The sequence below is a fragment of the Nannospalax galili genome, unplaced genomic scaffold (assembly GCF_000622305.1).
Source record: "Nannospalax galili isolate Female #2095 unplaced genomic scaffold, S.galili_v1.0 scaffold915, whole genome shotgun sequence".
Taxonomy (NCBI): domain Eukaryota; kingdom Metazoa; phylum Chordata; class Mammalia; order Rodentia; family Spalacidae; genus Nannospalax; species Nannospalax galili.
This window is the reverse complement of record NW_008336255.1, coordinates 1,715,685-1,739,932: the sequence shown is the minus strand read 5'-3', so window position 1 is coordinate 1,739,932 and position 24,248 is coordinate 1,715,685. Positions and strand designations below refer to the sequence as shown.

General features: G+C 45.4%; 1 protein-coding gene across 2 annotated transcripts in view; it reads left to right on the top strand.

Moving 5' to 3' along the window:
* The first annotated feature begins 2,066 nt into the window (after nt 1–2,066).
* Adra1a (adrenoceptor alpha 1A) overlaps nt 2,067–24,248 on the top strand; it is a 113,164-nt gene continuing 90,982 nt past the window's right edge. For both annotated transcript variants that reach the window (XM_017797601.1, XM_008830974.3), the window contains exon 1: nt 2,067–3,303. In XM_017797601.1, coding sequence (XP_017653090.1) covers nt 2,421–3,303 — 883 coding nt within the window. In that variant the 5' untranslated portion in view covers nt 2,067–2,420. The remainder of the gene's footprint in view (nt 3,304–24,248) is intronic.

The following is a 24,248-nucleotide window of genomic DNA, read 5'->3' as shown; positions in this document are numbered from 1 at the left end:
GTGAGGGGGAGGGGGAGGGGGAGGACAGAGTGATAGAGATACAGTGGGACAAAGAGAAAGGCTATGAATTCACGTTCTAGGCAGGAATTTTTTTTAGAGCCTGGGGTTTTACGAGCTGGTGCGGATTGCCGCGGAGGAATACGGTAGCAGCAGGAGATTACCGTACTAGCTGAGCTACCGCCTGTACTACGTCAACCAGAGCTGCAAAGTTCCTCGCAGTCCCTCTCTGGAGTCCAGGAGCCGAATGTTAAACGGGTGATCGTGTAGTTATTGGCTCGTTGAAATTTTTTCCCTTTTTTTCCATTTTCACTCTTTATTTTCAAAGATCCAGGTGAGGCAGAAGGGAGCCAGGAGTTTGAGAACCTCGGCGGCGGCGGGGTGAGTCAGCGGGTGCTAAGGACTGGGACTTGGTTCTTCCCGGTCCACTCGGTCCCCAGCAGAGAAGCAGCCTTTGCGTCAGAGCTTCAGGTGAGTGCCCTGCGGGGCCGGCGTCCGCATCTCGCAGGGCTGGGTGCGCGGGGCAGGTGTCCCCAGCCTCCAGGTGACACGGAATCTCCACTTAGCCCAGCACCTCGGCTTTGGCACCCGACTGCCCGGCCCGGGTTTCCTTGATTCACCCTGGGAAGTTGCCATGTAGTTAACAAGTGTCTTTTCAGCCCCCTCTGTAACCGCCACCCCCCCAAGTGAGAGAAAGCGGGGATCGGCAGTGGCGAGGTCTGGGTATCATCTGTGGGGGTTTGAACTCGTAATTTTCCCAAGTCTTCGCCCTGGGACCCAACCCCACCCACGAGACAAAGTGGGCACGTCCCCACGCCCAGCGCTCCTGTCCCATGTCCCCTAGGTCCTTGCAGTTGTACGAATCCGGGTTCCTCAGGCAGACCAAGACACACACACACACACACACACACACACACACACACACACACCCACGCACTCCCGAATGCCACACACACACACACACACACACACACACACACACACACACACCAGAAAATCCGGGGCATCCCGACTGCTGGCACCCGGGCTTGATTTTTCTTGCGCGTTGGAAACCGCAGTCACTGGCCCTCGCAAAGCCCTCTCCGCGGAGCGCTGCGCTGCCAACCTGGTTCCCCAGCAGCCCTGGGGTAGCTCCAGGCCGACGCCCCCTGGGCTGGCGCCTCTCTGGCTAGGAAATCCAGCCTGGACCAACCCAGGTCGCTTTCAGCCCTTTGGATCCCTGGGCTCTGCTGGGAACCAGGCTCTGTCTTTCCCTGGCGCTTGGTAGATCCTCTCTGCACCCACGAGCGTCAATTCCACCCATAAAGTGAGTGTGCGCGTGGCCCTGCGGTTCCCTGGTCTCTGAGGTTCCCTCTCCCAGGCCGCCCCCTCCAGGTGACTGCACTGCAACCTGTTCAAACAAATGCACCCAGCAAATCCTCCGGATTCCACCCGTTGGGCAGCAAGGGACACACACCAGCCCAGCCGCAGTCGCGCCTCCTGGGGGCTGAGAGGGTGGGGTGGGGGTGGGGGGCTCCGGGAGTTTTATTTTCTCTCCACTGGCTATCGAAATCCAGCCTCCAGTTACTGCAACTTGGGGGGTTGTTATTTGTTTGCGTTTGTTGTGTTTTTGCGTTGGACCTAGTGAGGCGCAACCCTCCAGGGCAGCTTCCCCGCGGTGAGCGTGGGAGGAGGGCGACCCACGCTGTCCCCTCCCACGTCACCCTGTCGCCGTGTTGCCCGCACCAAGGTTCCCCGGATAGCAGAGCTGCAGGCTCCCAGCTGGAGTCCCGCTGCCCCGCGAGCTCTCCAGGGTCCCAGGCTCATCGTCCACTTTACTCTTTGAGCTTTTCATTATTTTTATTTTTATTTTTATTTTCAGCTGCATGGTGATAAACGGAGCTCCGAGGCCACCTCGGTCTCAGCAAATATTTCAGACCGGTGCCAGACAGAGAAGCTGGAGCTAGCAGGACCAATGATCAGGCTGCCGAGTTGAAAGTGTGTGCCAGCGGCAGCGCCCAGATGCCGACGCTCCTTGCCTTTGCGCTTCGACGGCTGAGCCACACGTCTCAACCTTTTCTGTGCAGAATCCGCTAGGATGGATCAGAGAAGCGGACATCACTAAGCTCTAGGATTGTATTCTTCTCTTGTCCCCTTGAACCTCTCTGCAAGCCCCCTCGGGTAGGGAAGAGTCCCGTGACTCCTGCACGCCCCTGGCCATGTCACCTTTAATCCGTGCCTCAGTGTGGCCCTCTGAGGGTTCCCAGGGCTGGCCTGGGTTGTTTCCCACCGGTGCGTTCTCTCCCTCCCCCAGCCCAGCCCTGCTGGCAGGACCCCATCAAGCCCAGACTTTTTGACTTGTGGCTCTCTTTCCCGCCTCCGCCCCCAACAGGAGGGTGGCCCTCCAGAGCCGGACTTCGCCCGGCCCCCGGCTGGCTGGGACCATGGTGTTTCTCTCTGGAAATGCTTCCGAAGGCTCCAACTGCACCCACCCGCAGGCACCAGTGAACATTTCCAAGGCCATTCTTCTCGGGGTGATCCTAGGGGGCCTCATCATTTTCGGGGTCCTGGGAAACATCCTAGTAATCCTCTCGGTGGCCTGTCACCGGCATCTGCACTCGGTGACTCACTACTACATCGTCAACCTGGCGGTGGCCGACCTCTTGCTCACCTCCACTGTGCTGCCCTTTTCCGCCATCTTCGAGATCCTGGGCTACTGGGCCTTCGGCAGGGTGTTCTGCAACATCTGGGCGGCGGTGGACGTCCTGTGCTGCAGTGCGTCCATCATGGGCCTCTGCATCATCTCCATCGACCGTTACATCGGTGTGAGCTACCCGCTGCGCTACCCCACCATCGTCACCCAGAGGAGGGGCGTCAGAGCTCTGCTCTGCGTCTGGGCACTTTCCCTGGTCATCTCCATCGGGCCCTTGTTCGGCTGGAGGCAGCCGGCCCCCGAGGACGAAACCATCTGCCAGATCAACGAGGAACCCGGCTACGTGCTCTTTTCGGCGCTGGGCTCTTTCTACGTGCCGCTGGCCATCATCCTGGTCATGTACTGTCGGGTGTACGTGGTGGCCAAGAGGGAGAGCCGAGGCCTCAAGTCCGGCCTCAAGACCGACAAGTCGGACACCGAGCAAGTGACGCTCCGCATCCACCGGAAAAATGTCCCTGCAGGAGGCGGCGGGGTGAGCGGCGCCAAGAACAAGACGCACTTCTCAGTGCGGCTGCTCAAGTTTTCCCGGGAAAAGAAAGCGGCCAAAACGCTGGGCATCGTGGTGGGCTGCTTCGTCCTCTGCTGGCTGCCCTTCTTCGTGGTGATGCCCATTGGTAAGTCTTCCCCAGCATCACTTCTTAGGATTTAGGGCATGTCAGCCGGAGACCCACAGTCCACTCCTGAGCCAGCGGAAGAGAAGAGGCTGTTGGGAAGGAAGGGCTCCCTGGTGGGAACATGAATTCTTCCCTCTCTTTCTATTCCAGTTTCCTAGGGCACTTGAGCTTCTAACAGATGCAGATTAATTGGTCTCTTTAGTAAGAATGTCAGTTTTCTTAATGCCTTTAAACCTGTGTTTCTTTTAAACCTGCCCACCCTCTTCAGAGAGAGAGTTTCCAACAAGCCCTTAGGGAGACTGGAGCATATTACTCTCACTCTGTCTGTGGGTGTGTGTGGAGAGTGAAACTCCCTCTTCGCCTGAAAATAAAGGGCCATGCAGTCTAGGCAAATGTGTGACCTTTTAATGGGATTAGGTTTTTCATCAGAATGCCTGTTATGGTGGTCGGCCTGTATCTGTGGTCATTTTATTTCTTGGATTCAGTATGGGAAGAAAATGCAGTTAAGTTACAACAACAACAAAAATGGTTTTATGTCCAAACCAATTTAGAACCTTAAAGAATTCATCTTAACATTTCCAGTAAGTGAGTGTTTATTCTTTCAATAGTGAGTTTGAAAACAGGCACTACTGTTATACAAAATCATCCTGGAAGTTGCAGGTTGAAAAGAGTACAATAATGTTGCAGATCCAATTTTTGCAGATGCAAAATTAGCTGTTGTCAAAACTAATTAGCTCATTAGAAGCATTCCACAAGCCAATCGGCTTGGAATAGTCCTCCATGGCTGACAGGCCTTCGGTATAATCTTTGCTACTTTCAGCTTATGAGCTCAAAGATAGACCCACACAGACTGGTTACCATTCACTCCAACAAGCACAAAGTCATAGTAAAAGCAAATAATAATAATCTAAGGTGCCTTTGAGTCGAAGTGCCTTACTTTGTGTCTCTGTATCACAATAACAGTTTTATTTTTTGAGTGACAGCTCTCTCTCTCCCAGACACTTTACTAGGCTTTTCTTGAGGTCACAGGTGGGAGGGAGTTAAGGATTTTTCAAGTTCTAATGCCATGGCCACCAGCCACGTGTAGCTATTTAAATGTGAATTAAAATTAAATCATATCCAAATTAAGTCTCCCAGTCCCACTAGTCACTTTTCAAATGCTCAGTAGCCACCTGTGGTCAGAGGCTATGTTTCTGGACTGCAGGGTATGGATGATTCTGCTATTGCAGGATTTCTAACGGATCAGGGCTGCTAGAGAGGCCCTTCCCACTCTACCACCTGGCCTTCCATTGTATCTGCCTGCTGTCGCTCCTAACAGCTGCTCCTGAAAGGACATTGAAGGTTTGAGTTTATCGAAGCAACACTCTTTACCCTAGCCTCTGTCTGCTTACTTTCCTCCCCAAATCCCTCCTCTTTCTGCCTCCCAAAGGTTTCACTTTTATCTGCTCAGCCCACAAATGTTTGTTGAATGCTTAGATGAGACGCCAAGGATGAACAAAGCAGAAAAGTCCTTGCCTGAGAGATGTCTACGTTCTTTTAGAGGAAATAGGCATGTGGAAATATACCTTAAAAAGTTAAGGATTCATAAGCACTATCATATCAGCAGAACGAGAGACAGACACCATGTGGACAAGGGGAACAGGTGATCTGGGAAGTTCTATGTAGTGTGGGGGATATTTGAGCAGAGCCCTGACTGAATGGAGGAGACAAGCTTGCAAAGGCCCCCGGGGAAGAGCTGGTTGGCAGAGGGAACAGCGAGCACACTGTGGGGAAGACTGACCTGCTCAACGAAGAGCAAGAGGGCTACTTTGGCTGCCCTGCAGCTAACAAAGTGGAGGGCAAGTTCAAAAAGAGATCGAGGCAGCAGAGAGCAAAGTCCTGTGGGATCTTCTTGGCCAAAGTAAAATTTTCAAGCTCTTCTACTTGTGATGGGTTTTAGCAGGTGATTGGCTAGTCTTATATTTGAAATGATTGTTATGGTCACCGGGTGGAGAATGGGTTATTGGAAGGCAAGAGTGGACACAGGGAGACCAGCCAGGAGGCTATTGGAGAAGCTTAGGAGAGAGGTCAGAGGTCCTGAGGCCTTGGCCTCTGGTGCGTATGGCAGGTGGAAGTGATGAAGTGAGCCTACACAGCATTTCCTTCAAAGACAGAGGGCACAGGAAGTGAGAAAAAGAGGAAGGAAACTAAGTGTGATTTCTAGATTCAGAGCCTGAATAACCGGGCAAATAGAGATGTCGTTGACCGAGATTAAAAAAAAAAAAAACTAGCAAATGAGAAGGCAGGAAGAGACTGGCGGAAGTGGGAAATCAGAGCATTACTTTTTCCTCTGTACTGGAAATGTCTGTCAGACATCTGAGTGGACTGCCAAGTGGGCCATAGATACTTGAATTTAGAACTTTGAGGGGAAGTAGGCTACCAGTAAAAACTGGGATGCATCAATATGTACAGCCAGAGACACGAAGAACTCTGTAAGAAAGAAGGCATTCACAGACAGAGATAAGAACTAAACCTCCAAGGAGTCTGATCATTTGGGTGTCAGGAAAGGAGCAAACAACCAGCAAAAGAGATGGAGGGCTGACCCAGGAAGAGAAAAGTTAGGAGAACATGGTGCCCCTGAGGCAGAAGGAGGATGATTTAAAAGACAAGAATAGTTGAGTGGATCACACAGAGACGCCAGTTACAGCAGGAGGAGGATGGGACACCAACAGCGATAAAGAGGTCCTAAGTGACAGAAGATGGCCAGGTGAGGCTGGTAGCTTCTGTAGACTGATGGGAACAAAGTCCAATGCAGGACTTCTAGGAAGAACAAAAAATGAAGTGGAAACAAGAAAGAAAGACAACTCTTATAAAGAGTCTTGCCAGAGGGGAGCTGGGAAGGGCATTTCTGGAGGGATCCTGGGGTGTTCTCAAAGGCAAAGGCAGAGAGTTGTGTTTATACCCTGACAGGAAAGATGAAATAGCACAGGACACTCGGTGGCACACGCAAAAGAGTAGAGAGAATTCAGTGTCCAAGGCAAGGAAGTGACTAGGAAGCCACAAGGAAATCGAGGGGTGTGGGCACCAAATCAAAATAAAGAGGGGGGTAGTCAGAGACAGCTTCAGAATATAGGTATGTCCTTAATGACATTAGAAGTAGCTCGAGGAGGGAATAAGGGAAGGGTCACTTGAGGAGCAGAGGAAAGAAATGAAATACCTTGAGAATCAGGGCTGGAGAGATGGCTCAGCTGTTAAGAGCACTGGCTGCTCTTGCAGAGGACCCAGGTTCAATTCCCAGCACTCACATGGCAGCTAACAGCCATCCTAACTCCATTTCCAGGGGATCTGAAGCCCTCTTCAGACCTTCAAAGGCATTGCATGGCACTGGTGCACCTACCTACATGCAGGCAATACACTCATACACATAAAATAAAAAATTAATTAAATAAAATATTCTTTAAAAGAAATATCTCAAGAATCAGAGAGTCAATGTATTATGGAAATCAGTCATGTGGGTACTGGGAACTGAACCCAGGTTCTCTGCAAGAGCAGCTGGTGCTCTTAACTGCTGAGCCTTCTCTCCAGCCCCATGTAGCCATTATATTAGTCTGGAGGTCTCTGCAGTACCACTGATGATGGGGCAGGTTCTGTAAGAAGACAGCATTCTTTCTGCTGGGCTGCCAGTGAGGTGCTATTCGTTTTCATTAGCAATCTTAAGTGCATTTTTGAGGCAAGATGCAAACAGACTAATAAATAAGCTATGTTATTGAAACCCACGGGACTCAAGCTCTTGAGTATGGCAAGGGCTCTCTTGGGGAGAAGAGATATCAATCTTCAGTAGACAGATGAAGAGTGAAAGAATTAAAAAGGAAATGAGGGGGTGGGGTGGTTGGCAAGCTGGGAGGTGAAAGGCCCACAAGCAAGCTAAGGAAAATCAAAGGAGTAGATTCCATTTCATCACCAAGGGTCCCAGCTCAGCCATGTGTGTGGTGACTCTTACCTATAATCCCAGCACTTGAGAGGTGAAGGCAGGAAGATTAGGAGTTCAAGGTCAGCCTCAGCTATATAGGGAGTTTGAGGCCAGCCTAGGCTACATGAGACTCTCTCAAAAGTTCCCACTGGAGAACAAGAGGAGACTTTGTCTCTGCATTGCCATCAAATGCCCCTTCTCCCCAAGTTTCTCCCCCAACAAGGCTCGGCTGCTCCTGCATTGAGCAGTGAGTGTGATCACAGGCAGGAATCTACCTGAGCTGCTTTCAAGCTTAAGTCTTGCTAGTCTTGTTTCCATTTTGCATGCCAATTTTTTAAAACAATCTTTTAAAAAATATTTTATTATTTATATTTTATGTGTATGAGTGTATTGCCTGCATGTATGTGAGTACACCCATGTCGTGCAATGCCGCGGAGGTCAGAAGAGGGCTTCGGATTCCCCTGGAACTGGAGTTAAGGATGGTTCGTAGCCGCCATGTGGGTGCTGGGAATCGAACCCGAGTCCTCTGCAAGAGCAGTCAGCGCTCTTAACCGCTGAGCCATCTCTCCAGCCCAGCCCCACATGTCAAATGTTTGATTGAAATTCAGAATCCGTCTAGCAGAGGGAGATCCCATTGGAGGTTGCTATCAGCCATTCTTAACTTGTAGGAAAGCTTGTAAAAATGAGCGTTGATGTGAAGATGAGTGACTAAAACAGAAGGCGACTGTGGAAAGCAAGAACAGAGTCTGTCCCCCGGGGACGCTCCAGCAGCTGCAGACTGATGTCATCTTTGGTACTTAACCCTTTGTCTATGTCCTACTACCTCCAGAGGTCTGAGATTCAAATGTCGGCGTTCCTTTTCATAAAACGGGATGTTCTACAAACCAGCTGTCTCCCATGATGCCTAGCACGGAGCAAATGATAACAAATGCTAATCTTATCAGGATTTATGAGAACCTTTTATTCTCATGAACAAATTATTACTGATGTGTTGAAATATGGCTGTTGCTGTTGCTGTTGGGGCAGGGGTATGTGGGGTACATATGAGGAGGTATGAGGTTTGAGGACAGAGCAGTGGGAACAAGAGATAAAGGGGACTGCCTTTATCAAAGTCTGAATTCTGAACCTATTTAATTAAAATACAAAATACATTATTGTTGGGCCTACACCATGGCTTCTGAATCAAAGGAGGCCATCGTGGGTTGGGATTTGACTTTTAAAGACAGAACGTTTGAGAAAACAGGAGGCAATGGAACAGGGGAGAAGGTGTTCTAAGACGGGCTGTTGAGGGAGGTAGAGTTGGCAAGACGCTTACCAAATGGAAGCAGAGAAAATGATTCGTTTACACAGCAGAATTTCATAGAGCATCCACTATCTGCCAGGTAGCTAGAGAATCACTGGGGATAATGACAAATCCTGAAAATCAGAACAATTAAATGTATAGCAAAGTGTCAGGTGGTGGTAAATGAAACACAACAAACAGAAAGTAACTAATGCATGTGATGGCATCTAAGTTTCATGTCATGACTGACTCTGCCATGGGTGCCCAAAATAACAGGAGTCAGTCATTGCTCCCTCTTAGAGGCAGTGATACAAAGGCAATCTAATGGTGATTAGAATTTAACTCAAGATGACAGACCAATTTTTCAGTTACTCTTAATACATCACACACTATCCTAAAACTGTGGCAAAAAGCATACGTGTCTTATGGCTTATGGGTCTGTGGACATAAATCAGCACCCAGCTTATGGGTGCTGGTGGCTGGGGTTGGCTGACATTCATGGTAGCCTCTCTTCCTTCAGCGCACCAAATCAACCTTCTTTCAGTGGGACAGTTCCCTCCAAGAGAGACAAACCCGATGCTGCGTGATCTTTGTGGAGCTGCATCCACAGCTGGCCCAGCAGCACCTGCTGCCTCTTTCTGGATCAAAGCAAGTCATGAGACAAGCCTAGGTTCAAGGGAAAGAGAATCAGGACCATACCTTGATGTGGGACGAATGAATACATACAAGGGTGGGGGATAATTGGGGTCTTCCTGTAAGAATACTGGCCTCAAACATGTCAAATAGCCTTTCTCTTTTCCATGTGCTGGGCCTTATGCAATAGTCAAGGTCCTCCCTTCCTTTCATGCAGGTTTCTGATCTCTAGAGGGAAAACATCAGTAATCAGATGGCCACGTGAAGCAATTTTTTTTAAATACATTTTTATTATTTTTATTTTATATATGAGTGTAGTGCCTGCATGTATGAAAGTGCACACATGTCGTGCAATGCTCATGGAGGTCAGAAGGCAGCATCAAATTCCCCTGAAATTACAAATTTTACAGATGGTTGTTAGCTGCCATGCGGGTGCTGGGAATTGAACCCGGGTCCTTTGCAAGAGCAGCAAGTGATCTTAATGGCTGAGCCATCTCTCCAGCCTCTGTTTTACATAAAGCAATCTTAAACTATATACAGCACCATAAGGTGGGTCTAGATGGTGTCTTGAAAATCCATACAATGGATAAGGGTAGTTCTGGGCATAGAAGGCTAAAATTCCATCTGGGAAGGACTTGACCTCTGAGCCCATATCTGTACAGTAGGTTTATGATTAGTGGTTAACAGGGGAAGTCTGGGAATATGGCTCAGTTGGTAGAGTGCTTATCTAGCATGAAGGAATGGGTTCCATGTCCAATGCCGTATAAACTAGGCATTGTGGTACATACTTGTAATCACAGAACTCAGAGGTAGAAGCAGGAAGATCAGAAGTTCAAGATTACCCTCCACTGTCCAGTGAGTTGGAAGCCAGCCTGGGCTACTTTTGTTAAGTAGGTGGGAAGACAGAGACTATAAAAAGACTCTGGCAGAATCAGCCTGATGTCCACAAAGATTTTCTAGAAGGTCACCAAATGAAGCTGGAAAGGGAGGGACCAGACCAAGCAAGTTGTTTCCAATCCAGTGATGACCAGAGTATAAACAGGGAAAGATCAAGTACATATTTCAACATATCAGAGATTTCATGAAGGGAGATGTGGATAGACCAGTCGGGAGAGTCTTCCATAGGACAAGGTGAGATATCTCCTGCCAGCTATGATCTTCATAACATGTCAATTAAAATTCTTATTTCCGGGAGCTGCCGCAGCAAGGTGGAATGTGTCTCCTGTCACTGCCTTCAAAGCTCAGATTTATACGAACACAATTCTCATGATCACAAATAGTAAAGCCAGACTTGGCTTTAAATTAATTTTGGCTCCCTCCACAAGACAAATCTGTCAGCAAAGATTTATCATCCTGCTCATAAGAATGTACTACAGGCTTGAAAGATACCAGTGATGATTTCCCACAATGCTTTGAACAACAGCTGAGTCTTTCAAATCAGGCAGTAGCCGGGGAAGTGTTTATGTTGGAGAAGTGGTAACTCTGTACTGAGTAACAGACTCATTGTTGAGTCCGCTGGCCCTCGCTTCATGGTGTGAGCAACGGGGCATTTTCAAAGGCATTTTCTTTGTCTAAAACTTTCCTCAATTTTCCCTTGCTGCGTAGATACTTGTATAGTGAATTTTTGCCTTTAATAGTGGATTTCTTTGCTATTTGAACATTTCTTTCCACAATTGTATTGTCATATATTTTGTCCTTTGGTGAAATTGCTTGTCGGTGTTTTGTGGTCATTTTTCTGTCTTTATGCCTTTATCCACTGAAGACAACAATCACTTGTAAATACTGGTTGCCTGTCTTCTGTGCAGTACTCAAATGAGCTGAGAAAATGTAGGTTCTTTATTTTCCCAAAACCCGTGTGACCTTTCTCTCAAATTTCTGCAGAAAGGCACACACATAACCACACATACATTTTTAGTTACATCCCATAAGCTCCATCAGATCTGGTAAGTTATGTGTGTTATCTTCTCAGTCTCCATCAGCTGATTCGGTCCACTGTGGCTGCTTTGATAGGATACTAGGACCAGACCATTTCTAAATAACATGAATTTAGTTCTCACAGCTCTAAGGCTGAGAGGTCTAAGATCAAGGCACCAGCAGACTGTGTTTGTGGCGGGGCCTGTGTTCTGGTCCATACATCATCTTCTAAGTGTCACAGCAGAAGAAGCAGGACATTCTTAGGGGCCTCTGTCCTCATCTCATCCCAAAGGCCCCACCTCCTAACACCATTACAGTGCGGGTTGAGATGTCAACAGACACAGTTCAGGGAACACAAGCCCTCAGAGTACAGTGTTGGTCTTTCAGAACTGCCCTTAAACATGTTGTCTAGGCCAGGTTCTTATAAAACTCAAGGTTAGTCAGGGATGGGTATAAAATGAGGTCCAGTGCTAGTCAACTTTCCATCACTATAATGAAGCACCTGAGGTGATTAACTAAATATAAGGAGAAAAGATTTATTATGGTTCTTGGTTTTGTGGGTTCTAGTCCAAGGTCAGGCGGCCTCACTGCTTTGGGTCTCTGGCAAAGACAGGGCATCATGGAGGGAGTATGTGGTAGAACAAAGCACTTACTTCATGAGCCAGGAAACCAACCAAGAGATGAGAGGACAGGATCCCTTATTTCCCTTGGAGCTCACCCTCATTGACCTAAAAACATTCCATAATTCCTCCCCTCTTAAAGGTCCACACTATTCCCTAACAGAGCCACCCCAAGTAGCAGGTCTTTATGTGGACCTTCAAGGGGCGGGGGGTGCTCAGTATCCAGTGTACAGTCCTAATAGGTCTTGTTAATTTGTGTATTTTCAGTGTCCTGCACTGGGGAGGTTGGTTAGCCTAGTAGTTGGCCCTTGAATGCTAGTCTCCAGCCCTGTGCTGATGTCTCTGATGAATCTGAGGCTGCTTACCCATGGGCCATTGCCCCACCTAGTGACCCAGCCACACCCTATCCTTACTACTAATACAGACCCTCCAGGCTCTACTGTGATTCCACTGGTGCCTGGCTAGGGTGATTCTTGCTCTATTGCCATTGGCCAGGGATTCACTTTGTCCTGAGACCTCCCTTGACCACCTTTGGCAGTCTCCTAAACCAAATTCTCAGCAACGTTTTTATCCTGGTCTCGAGGCACAGAGAGTCCTGTGGGTTCCTTCCAACTACACAGGTGTGCTGACCGGGGCATGCTCTCTGTCCCTGAACAGGTACATAGCCCTCGGGGAGAGATCATATTCCCCAGACACTTGGGATGGAGACTGAGATAAAGCTCCTCAACCCTCCGTTGTCTTCAGACATCCTTAATGGTGCTACCATCTGGGTTGGGAAGAGAGCTCAGAACAAATGGCTACCTGCCTCTTTCCTCTGCCTCCTTCCAGCTTCTCACAGCACACAGCGTAGTCAGAGGCAAGGTTGCTTTCTTTTTCCAATAGATGGGACGGACAGTCCTCTGAATCATGTCTCCCTTGTTCCTAGTATGTCATGTACCTTCTATGGAATACCCTTACGTAGAGACTCCTGGGATACAAAACGGTTTTAAAAAGAGGACTAGCTAGGGCTAGGCACAGTGGAGCATGCCTTAAATCGAAGCACTCAGAAGGCAGAGGCAGGCAGATCTCTGTGAGACTGAGGCCAGCCTGATCTACATAGCAAGTTCCAGGTCAGCGGGAGACCCTGTCTCAAAAAAAAACTATATAAATAAATAAATAGAGGAATAAAGATGAGGAATATTTTTAAAGTAAAACCCTTATACAAAATAACCATTTGTACTTGTATTTTTATTTTCTTCCAATTATATGGACATAGACAACAGTATGTAGTCTTTTAACCTATTTTTTTCATGGAATATGCCCTCCCTAGGATACTTGGAAGAGCTTCCCTGGAGTGGGTCAGATAGGCTCGCTCCCTTCTGCTTCCTTCAAAGAATTGTTTATATTCTATTTGGAAGTTTTTATTTATATTTTTGGTCTATAATACCTAGATGTATTAATTTTGTAGTGGTCTTAAATAGATTATCTCCAAAAATTTATTGAATAATCCATCATGTCCTATCGTATTTTGAAAACATTAAAATATTTATATAAATATTCATATTAAAAAGAATCTTTAATCTACTTGATTTCCGTCATCTGTCTCTTTACTTTATAGTATTGATGCCACATTATTTAAATAGCTGTGATTTCATAATACATTATTTTGTTGACTCACAATTTCATACATATTCATAAGGACTTTGATCAAACACTTTCATATTTTCTGGTTTGAGGCTCCCAGGTAAATATTCTTTTTCAAAATTATTTTGTCTGTTCTTGGATGTCCATTCTTCCCAGGAACCTCTGTGTTTTGTGCTGGTGTTTCTCAACCCTCTGCTCTCCCTTTAATTTAGTCGCACATCTCTTGAAAACCTGATGGTGACCATGCCATTAAGAGATTCTGTTTTGATATTTTATTTTATTTTTTTATTTATTTTTTGGGGGAGCATCTTTTTGAGATAGGGTCTCCCTGTAGCCCCAGCTGTCCTAGAACTCACTATGTAGACCAGGCTGGCCTTGAACTCACAGAGATCCACCTGCCTCTGCCTCCCAAGTGCTATTTTTTATTTTTATTTTTATTTTGTGTGTATGCATGTATTGCCTGCACGTAGGTAAGTACACCCATGTCATGCAATGCCTGCGGAGGTCAGAAGAAGCTGTTGGATCCTCTGGGACTGGAGTTACGGACAGTTGTTAGTTGCTATGTGGGTGCTGGGATCCGAACCCGGGTCTTCTGAAAGAACAGCCAGTGTTCTTAATCGCTGAGCTATTTCTCCAGCCCCTGTTTTGATATTTTAAAAACTACATATGACACTAGCTATTGGTTTTTTGTTGGGAGGGGGGCGAGTTGTAGGGTTTTGCTATTGTTGTTTGGGTTTTTCTTAGTTTGTTCTATTTGTTTGTTTTTGATAGAGGGTCTCACTATATAGCCCAGGCTGACTTGAAACTTGCAGTGTAGACCAGGTTGGTCTCAAACTCAAAGCTCTACCTGCCTCTGCCTCCTCAGTGCTGAGATTAAAGTTATGTGCCACCACACCCGGGGCCTGGCTCTTGGTTTTAGATCAGTATTCCTTAGGAAACCAAGAAAGGATCTTTCTACATAGTTTACAGAACTGTTCAGACCCAGATTTAAAGTGCATTTAATTTCTTTTCATTTTAGAATGCCATTTCGTAAAAGATGAATTCTAAGCTTTATCAAACACTACTTTTTAAATGTTTCAGTAACATTGATTTTATCAGTTCTATTTCTGTTTTATTTCTCACTAGATTAAATGTTTTTTTTACTAGGAAGCTGCTTTATTTTTTATGTCACTGCCCCACTAAATATTTTATTTCTAGTTTGCATTTCTGTTCCATGTGGAGTCAATCGATAGCTTTTACCACATGCAGGCACCAGGTTTATAAAGCAAATTGTGATACTTTTCATTTTGCTTCCACTATCAGTAACAGTTGAACAGCATAAGAATTATGTGTGCCTGGAAGGTTTGAAAACTTTGTCCACAGAACACTTGGGCTCAGCTCCTTTTATGGATATGAGCCTTCGAGGCTTGTTTCTATTTCTTTACTGGATACTGATCTATTCTGATTGTCAGGTTTGATAATTTTTATTTTATATTCTACTTTTCTTCTTCTTGTGGTTCAACATTTTAGTTTGGATTTATACACAGAATTCGGTAATTTTTCATTTCTCTGTTATCTTTCTCATCTCCCACGTTAGAGACTTATAATGTCTGTGTTCACTGAAACATTGGGGAGATTGTCAATTTTATTAGTGTTTTTCTTTTCAACAAATTCAAGTTCTAGGTTTATCATTTTAATCTGTTTTCCAATTAATTAATTTAACCTCTGGAAATTTACCTTTTTTATTTTCTTATAATTTTGTTTATTTTCAATTTTCACTTGAACAGAATATTTAACTTGTGTATCTTGAGTCTTCCCTGCTTAAGATTGAAAACAATCAGAGCAATCCACTTTTCTCTGAGCAAATTCTTGTTTCTTCCTTCAGTGTTTGACTCTACAATGTTCTCACCCAGTTGGCCTACATTTCTCCTTTCAGTATTTCTTCCGCTCTGTGTAGACAGCAAAGGAGTCCTTGTCTGGTGGTGGTTGCTAATTTGAAAATAATTGGTATTTTATTGCTACTTTCTGAAAAATAATTTCTAATTTACTGCATTCTAGTCTGAGAGTGTGAACTCAATTTTTAGCTATGGAAATAATTGAGGTTTTCTTTAGGGCTTCACAGTTGATCAATTATCACATCGCTGATAGATGTACTGTCTCATAGATGTGCGCTGATCATTTCAGTAGTGATATTTTCAGACCTGCATTCATTTCTCCCCTTTTTGCCTTTATCCATCTTCCCCTTTGTCCAATGATCAGTGCTACGGTGAATTGCTTCTGGGGATTTCTACGTTCTGTTCTGAGAAGTGGTCTGTGTCCACCTGGGACTACTATAACAGACCACCACAGACTGGTGACTTAAAGAGCATCACTTACTCCTCGAAGTTCTGGAGGCTACAAGCCAGGCTCAGGGGGAGGCATGATGAGTTTCGAGGCTCACAGTCACCTCCTCCCCTGTCTTCATGTGGCAAAAGGCAGAATTAGCCCCTTGATCTTCTTGTATGGACACCCCTCATGGGTCTCTACCTTCATGAATCCTAATGACTTTCCATAGACCCACCTCCAGCTCTATCTCGTTAGGGCTTCAACAGATCAGTGGGGGACACGAGCACTAAATCCTTTTGTCTCCCTGGAGTTTGTACATCACTTTAACACCATTTAATTCCTAGACTTTAGGGTAAAAGTTACAATGCTGATGTAAGGTAAGGAAACTGAGACATACCTGGGGGTGTGTGGCTTCCTGCCTGCTCTGTGTGTGCCTTCTCAGGCACAGGGCAAAGGGTCTGGTCACTGGGCCCAAGCCCTAGGATCACACTCACGTGACTCTGGACTCTGCCTAGCATCTGTACCCTGCCTCCTTACCCATGGGAAGAGGGGCCTGCCTTGGACTTGTGGCTTTCAAACCTAGTTTTGAAACCCTGTGCAAATAATACCCAAGATACAAACTGGATAAAAGCGGCACCTCACTGGTGACAGCAGCCCAGGAACCCTGAGTTCCAGGGCTGTCAGCACCCCCTTCTTGCTGGCAGCTGTGCAAGGGAACCAGAACACAGATTGCTCTGTGCTAAGGGTCTCAGATTCCAGACTAAGTAAATGGCACCAGGGAAAGACTTCAAGGAGTGCAGTCTGGGTTTTCCAGAGGGAAGGAGGCGCAGCTGACCAGCTGATCAGGACTTACCATGTTGTTATTCTGGAATGCCCATGGACCAGTAGTCTTTGCCCAAAAAGGGTTTGCGAAGGGAACATTTCGCACACTCACTTTTTTTTATGTGCTGTCCACATTTAGCTTATTGCCAGGGCATCTAGTTACAAGTAAGAAATCTGCTGTTTATAAGCTGATGGTGTAGATTAGTCTGTCACCCTGAGAAATGCTTTTGAAGTGTTCTGCCACTGCAAAGAAGTCAGTTGGTCTTCTCCCCATGATTTCACTATTACTAGGCAATTACTAATGACCCATCTCAGAAATAAATTTCCTTTGAAACTGATCTCATGCATCCCAGCTGGCCTCACACTCTTTATGGAGCACAGGATGACCTTGAACTTCTGATCTCTTGCTTCCATCTCCCAAGTGCATGTGCCACCACATGCAGTTATTGTGGTGCTGGAGATCCCATCCAGGGCTTCTCACCTGGTAGACAAGCTCTCTACCAGTTGATCTACTCCCCCCGCCAACCCCCAGATCCAGAAATAGATTTTTTTAAAGATTTTTTTTATGTGTAAGAGAGTTTTGCCTACATGTATGTAAGGGTACCATGTATGTGCCTAGAGACTGTAGAAGTAAGAAGAATATGTCAAATCCCCTGGAACTGAAGCTACAGATGCTTCTGACCCACCTTGTGGGTGCTGGGAACTGAACCTGGGTCCTCTGCAAGAGCAACAAGTGCTTTTAACCGCTGAGCCATCACTCCACCTCTAGAAATGGATTTTTAAAAAGAAAATCCTAGGAGAGGGTACAATCCCAGGATGGCAAACTATTCCTAAAGAAGTCAGAGCAGCAATTCTCAGTCAGGGCAATCTGAACCCTGTGGAACACTCGGTAATTTCAAAAGACGTTTTTATTTATCACATCACCTCCTGACTTGCAGTGGGTTAGACCAGGAATACCATAAGCATTGCACCATTCATCGATTGGCCCCACAGCACTAAATAAAACCAGCCCGAGTCGTTTCCTCCTTTTGGCTAGTTTTGAGTATTTTGCTGCGATGAATATTCATGTGTCAGTTTCCGTTCTTTCAGATCTATGCCTAGAAGTGGAATTGCTGAGTCACCCAGACTTCTATATTCAGTTTATGGAGGGACAGCAAACTATCTCCCACAGCAGCCGCCCAGGTTTCCACACCCACCCAGTCCAGGAGGACACCAGTTTCCCCACAGCCTCACCACCACTACTTATTTTCTTGACTGTTATCACTATATTTATTGACATGAGTGTGAAGCCATGGCTGGCCTGGGTTGCTCTGCATGCCCCCGTGACTCATGATGCTGGGGGGCTTCCTGGATGCTCACACTGCATCTGTTTAAGCGATATCAACTTAACAATGTGCCCATTTTTCATTGGGTTGTTGCCATTCGTATTTATGTCATGTTATTATACATGAGTTACAAACACTGTACTCTTTGGGTTGCCCTTTCTCCCTCTCTCCTTCTTCCTTCCTTGTTTTTTCTTTCTTCCTTTCTTTCTAGACAGAGTCTATGTGAGTAATACTGACCTCATTGCTCGAACTGCCTCTGCCTCGGTAACCCTAGTGCTGGAATTACAGGTCTTTGTCACGTGCCTGTTCATTTTCTTCAGAATGTCTTCTGATGCACAACTGTTTTTTCATTTTTGTAAGATTGACTTTATCCAGTTTTTCTTTGGTTGTGTTTTGGGTGCTGTATATAAGAAATCATTGGGGCTGGAGAGATGGCTCTGCAGTTAACAGCACTGGCTGTTCTAGCAGAAGACCCAGGTTCGAATCCCAGCACCCACATGGAGGCTAACAGCCATCCGTAACTCCAGTTCCAGAGGATCTGAAGCCCTCTTCTGTCCTCCTGTGAGCACTGCATGACATGAGTGTACTTACATGCATGCAGGCATAACACTCATACACATAAGATAAAATTAAATAAATCAATAATTAAAAATAAAAAAGAAATCATTGCCTAATCCAGAATCGGAAAGATTTGTCCCTACATTGTCCTCTAAGTATCTGATCGCTTTAACTCTTACCAAAGTTAGCTCCTTGATCCACTTCGAGTTAATTTCATTGGCATGAGGGAAAGTTCTACCCTCACCTTCAGCATCTAACGGGTTTAAGCATCGTCACTGGAATGACTGTTCTTACCCCACAAGGCCTTGAGGTACCTGGGAAAATTCTCCATTGATACATAGGTTCATCTCTGAACTTTCAATTCTCTTCCACTTCATGGAATTCTGTGTGTGCACGTGCACTTGTTCAATGTGTGTGCATGTACACATTTGTTCATGTGTGCATGTGAACATGTTTGCGTGCACATGTGGAGGCTGGAGGTTAACTTCAGGTTGTCTTCTCAATCACTCTCTACCATGTTTCTGTCCAGGGTCTCATTGAACATACAGCTCATCAGTTTGGTTAGGTTGACTGACCAATGGGCTTCAAGAATGTGCCTGTCTCTGCCTGACTAGCACTGGGGTCACTGGATGTGTGATGCCATTCCTAATATTTCCTTTTCTTTGCATGGGTACCAGGGATCACAACTCAGGTCCTCATGCCATGTGGCACGCACTTTACTGACTGAGCCATCTCCCCAGCCTCTGCCCCACTGCATGGAATTCCATTGTGTATTTCATATGTATATTATCTTTTATGTCTCAACCCACTGTTTTGACCACTGTATCTTTGTAGTACATTTTGAAATTTCTGCCCACTATTTTTATATCTCTTGAAGCTAAATGGAAACTTTCACAGAGACTAGCTTTTCTTTTTTAGAAAATTATGTAGTTGGGGCTGGAGAGATGGCTCAGCAGTTAAGAACACTAACTTCTCTTGCAGAGGACCTGGGTTCGAATCCCAGCACCCACATGGTGGCTAACAACCGTCTGTAACTCCAGTTCCAGGGGATCTGATGCCTTCTTCTGACCTCTGTGGGCGCTGCATGACCCAGGTGCACTTACACACAAGCAGGCAATACTCATAAACATAAAAAATAAATAAAATTATAAGAAAAAATTAAGAAGAAAATTATGTAGCATAATACAGAAGCACATTTTCTTTGTAATTTCTAATTTCAAAACCTATGGAGACAGAAAGTTCAACATTAGCAAGTTGTTATATGTTAATACAAATGTTTTTAAATGTTCCAAAAGATGAAAATGCTAACTATCCTGATGCGATGACTCATTATATATACACATTGAGTTATCATGAAGTATCTCATAAACATATGCAATTAAAATAAGAAAACTGAGGACCATCACCTGACCTGAAGAGAACTCATTTTTTTCAGTGAATCCATTTGAATACATGAATCTATTTGTAGATTTCAAATTCATACATTATGTTTCATAATGTTTATATTTTATTTTAGGGGGCATCTCTGGAAGTATTATGCCATATACAGTATGTGACATGCCTTTATAAAACATAAATTCTACAATACATTTAATTCCAAATATTCAGGGAAAGGAACCATGGGCAGATATTGTTGATGGTTTTCTGTCTTCAATTAAGAAAACACAAAGATAATTAATAGTCACATTAATTTTATGTAACTAACATTTATGGCACAACTGATTTGTGCTGGCCGAGGCATCAGATGCCTCTCCCATGTTAGCTCTGGAGCTGCCATCTGATCCCAGACAATTCCCCCACCTTCTTAGTTTACAGAGTCTGGAAACCTGTCCTTTAATCAGTTCCTCTGGCTTGAACACTGCCTTTTGGATTATCCTTTAAGCTCAAAATGTCTGGGCCATTCGCAAGGCACATCATTCCATCTTTGGTGCACCCAGTCAACATCACATTATTTTATTCACTCTGTAGTCCACCTGAAAGAATTTGAGGCACGATTTTTCATTATTTTTCTTGCTCCTCTAGATGAAGTTCATGGGTGTTAAATGCTTTGCCCGGTGCTGCCAAGCTGGTAAGAGCTCTGTCAGTGATTTTCCCCCATATCATGTTAACTTCCTTGGGTAAATGAAGCATTAGCCATGGCTTCCATTTGCAGGAAAAAAAACAGAAAATCCTATGCTTTCTACTCCGATTTTGCTATTTGTTCAGATAGCCTCCTGGGTAAAGGGAAGAAGACGAAAGAAAAGAAAGTCAAGCAGGAACAAGTCAGGGTGAGCAGGGAGTAGGGGGAAGAGCAAATAATTAATCCTGGGAGTCTAACGTCCGCTGAGTTCTCGCGTCCAGGTCTTATCCTGGAACTGCTGATTGGTCAAGAAGCATATATGACTTATATAGCGTGTACTGTACCCTCAGTTCTGAGCTGGGTCTTGTGGGCACTTGGAAGAAGACCTGCTGCCTTCAAATCCACTTTGAGAAACGGTTTTACAAACCAAACAACAGTCATCAGGATGGAGTTGTGCTCATTATAAATGGTCTAGAAGTTCAGAGACAAGATGCAGCAGGCTGGACTTAAGTAGTCATGGACTGTCCAGGGAGGAAAGGACTTGTCAACTGAGTCTTGAAGGTAGGATTGGAAAATCACTAGAAATTCTAAGACAGAAGTAAGAAGTGCATGATCATTAGCTAGTGAGATCATCCGAATAGACAGAATCATAAAACATCGATCACTTTTGGCAGAACGTTATCCTTGATGGCTTTTTGAAAACCAGGTAAGGATTTGGGTCTTGAAGAAGTAAGGAGTCACTGGGGGTCAGGTAAGTGAAGCGATGTTAGAGTGAGTTCAGCACATGTGTGGAAATGAGAGGCGCAGGCTGATGATTTCGACTTGAATGATGACCTGTGCAGGGTGTGAGAGGAAGATGCAGACGGTGGGGCAGAAAAAGCAGAAACAGCTCAAGGCAGGTCAGTGGGAATCAGAGGCCATTCGTGGGGAATCAGAGTGGAATTCACGAACATCACATCTCCATCACATCTACCCTCGAGGGTACTAATAGGTAGATGTGATGGCCAAGGAATGGCTCCAGAAGGCCTTTAGTTTTGATGATAAACACCTGAAATTGTGGCGTCTAATTGAAACTCCAGAAATCTGTTGTCCAATAGATGATTCCTGGCCACATGATAGCACATTAAGTCACTTACCCAGGGTCATGCAATTTTAAGTTTTAATTTGAATGAGATAAAATTAAATCAGGAAAACTACATGTCAAGGGTCTATCACTACACAGAGCCAGAGGCTATTATATTGGACAGCACAGGAAGAAAAAAATTTCATCTCCCAGAGTGTTCTCTGGGATAACACTGGTCTAAAACTTGGTAGCCAGGGCCAGTGTTTTGGGGAGAAGAGAGCCATTTCAATGTTATTGATGCAAGAGGAAGAATAAGTCATGGAAGCATCTCTCAAAGAGGCTTAAGGGATGAATCTTAGGGCATGAATGCACTTGGAAGGAAGGGACTGAGAGGAAGCAAAGTGGAACATTAAGGATAGTGTAAGATGCTGGCGACTAATGGAAGAGACAGTTTCACAGGAGGAAGTGGTACCCTGTCAACACAGCAGCAAAGCCAGAAAGACCATAAGAAGTGTTGTGTTCGGTAACCTGTGCTCCTTTGTAACTCATCAGACCCGCTGCAGGGTGACAGCTCTCACTAGCAGGAGCATACCAGCTCTCTGGCTGTGTAGAGTTTGGGACCTGGAAAGAGAGCCTGAGTTCTTAAGGACAGAGAAGAATGAAGTGTGGAAGGAAAGGGGAAGGAAGCGCAGAGTCAGCTGCTGAGGGGTAGAGAGAGAGGAGAAAGGTGGGATCGGCAGCACTAGGGCTTCATGATCAAACTCTGTGGATTTTCCAAGGAAAGGGTACAGAAAAAGGTCTCCAGGCACCTTGTGGTAAGATAGATCACAGTGCAGAGGATCACATAGTTACTGTATTTGTTTCTTATCTCATGGTTGTAACAAAATGCCTGACATAGACAACTTAACCAAGGAAGGGTTTGTTTTGGCTCACAGTTTGAGGGTGCAGTGCATCACAGCAGGGAAGTCATGGCTGAAGGAAGTCATGGCATCTTCAGGCAGGGAGCAGAGAGATGCATGCTCATGTTCACTTTCTCTTTCTCATTCAGTCTAGGACCTCAGCCCATGGAACGGTGCCATTCACCTTCAGGGTGGGTCTCCCCACCTCAGTTATCCCGGTCTAGTCACTCCCAACAGACGTTTGTCTTCTAGGTGATTCTAGATGCCGTCAGGTTGACAACCAGTATTAGTTATCACAGTATCCACACAATGGCTGCCTTTAATTCGGGATGGATGAGTAAGAGGAAGGGGGGGAGGGTTGGGTTGGGAGTTGAGCTTCAGCTGTCATCTTGATGTACTTGGGGAAAGGGAACCTCAACTGGGGAATTTCCTCTGTTGGACTGGCCTTTGGCCATGTCTGTGAGGCATTTTCATATGATTGTTGAGTGATGTGGGAGGGCCCAGCCGAGTGTGGGTGGTTCCATGCCTGGACAGGTGGTCTTGGTTGTATAAGAAAGCAGGCTGAGCACAGGACAGAGGAGCAAGCCAGTAAGCAGTGTTTCTCCATGGTCTGTGCTTCAGCTCCTCCTCCAAGTTCCTGCCCTGAGCCCCTGCCCTGGCTCCCCTCCATGGCGAACTATAGCCTATAAGATGAAATAAACCATTTCCTCCCCAGGTTGCTCTGGTCATGGTGTATATCACAGCAGTAGAGAAACACACACTAGGATAGGAGCTCAGCCGGTGGCAGGTGGAAGGAGCTGTAGGTGGGCTGAAGACAAAAGCATATCATTTCCTTGATCGCTTTTACTTCTGTCTGCTCCTGGGGACTTCCTTTTGATTGGTTTTCTCCTAAGCATGAGTTTGTTAGTCTGATATCAGTTACACAACCTGCTATTCAATGCTTTTTGCATAATATTTCTTTTTTAAAAAATATTTATTATTTTTATTTTATGTGTATGAATGTATTGCCTGCATATTTGTGAGTGCACCCATGTTGTGCAATGTCACAGAGGCCAGAAGAGGACTTCGGATTCCCCTGGAACTGGAGTCAAGAACTGTTTATAGCTGCCATGTGGGTGCTGGGAATTGAACCCGGGTCCTCTGCAAGAGTAGTCAGTGCTCTTAACCGCTGAGCCATCTCTCCAGCCCTATTATGTAATATTTCATATACTTCTGGAAGACATTTAGAGCAATAGGTGTTTTGATTTCATAAAAGAAAGTGTGGCAGAGGGCAATGAAGTAACTTGCTCAGGGTCAAGTAGCAAGCGTGTGGCAGAATAGAATTGGGACTGTTCTCTCTGGGGCCACATTTCATACCCTTAATGTCCTCTGTGCTCTTTCAAACCAGTGTGCTAGAGGGACCAGTCTTCTCCTGCTATGGTGAGTGACTAGACCGAAGCTACGTCTGTTACCACATAAGGGTGTGTTTGCTCTCTCTAACCATAATTCCCTCAGTACTGGAAGAAATGCGGGTGTGGGGACTAACACCTCCCAGTGTCAGCTCAGCCTCCATGGGGGACAGAAATGCTTAGCAACTCTTCCAAAGTAACCAAGACAAAACTTAACCTTTCATCAGTTTTTCCGTTTAGAATTAAATTTGTCTTCAAGCAAATATGGTTTGGATAAATGAAGACCTCTTGTTTTAGCTATTTAACTGGGAAGGTAATATTTCCAATCTGATTCTAAATTTTCTTTTGCCAAATTCCACAGGGGAAGATATAAAAAAGAAGGAAAGTATTCTAAAGTTCAGGATTAAAAAAAAAAATACCCCAAGAAGCACATTGTTATAAACCATCACCATGGTCTACATAAATACCACTTATACTTTCCAAAACAGCATCTAGGTTTTCCCTGG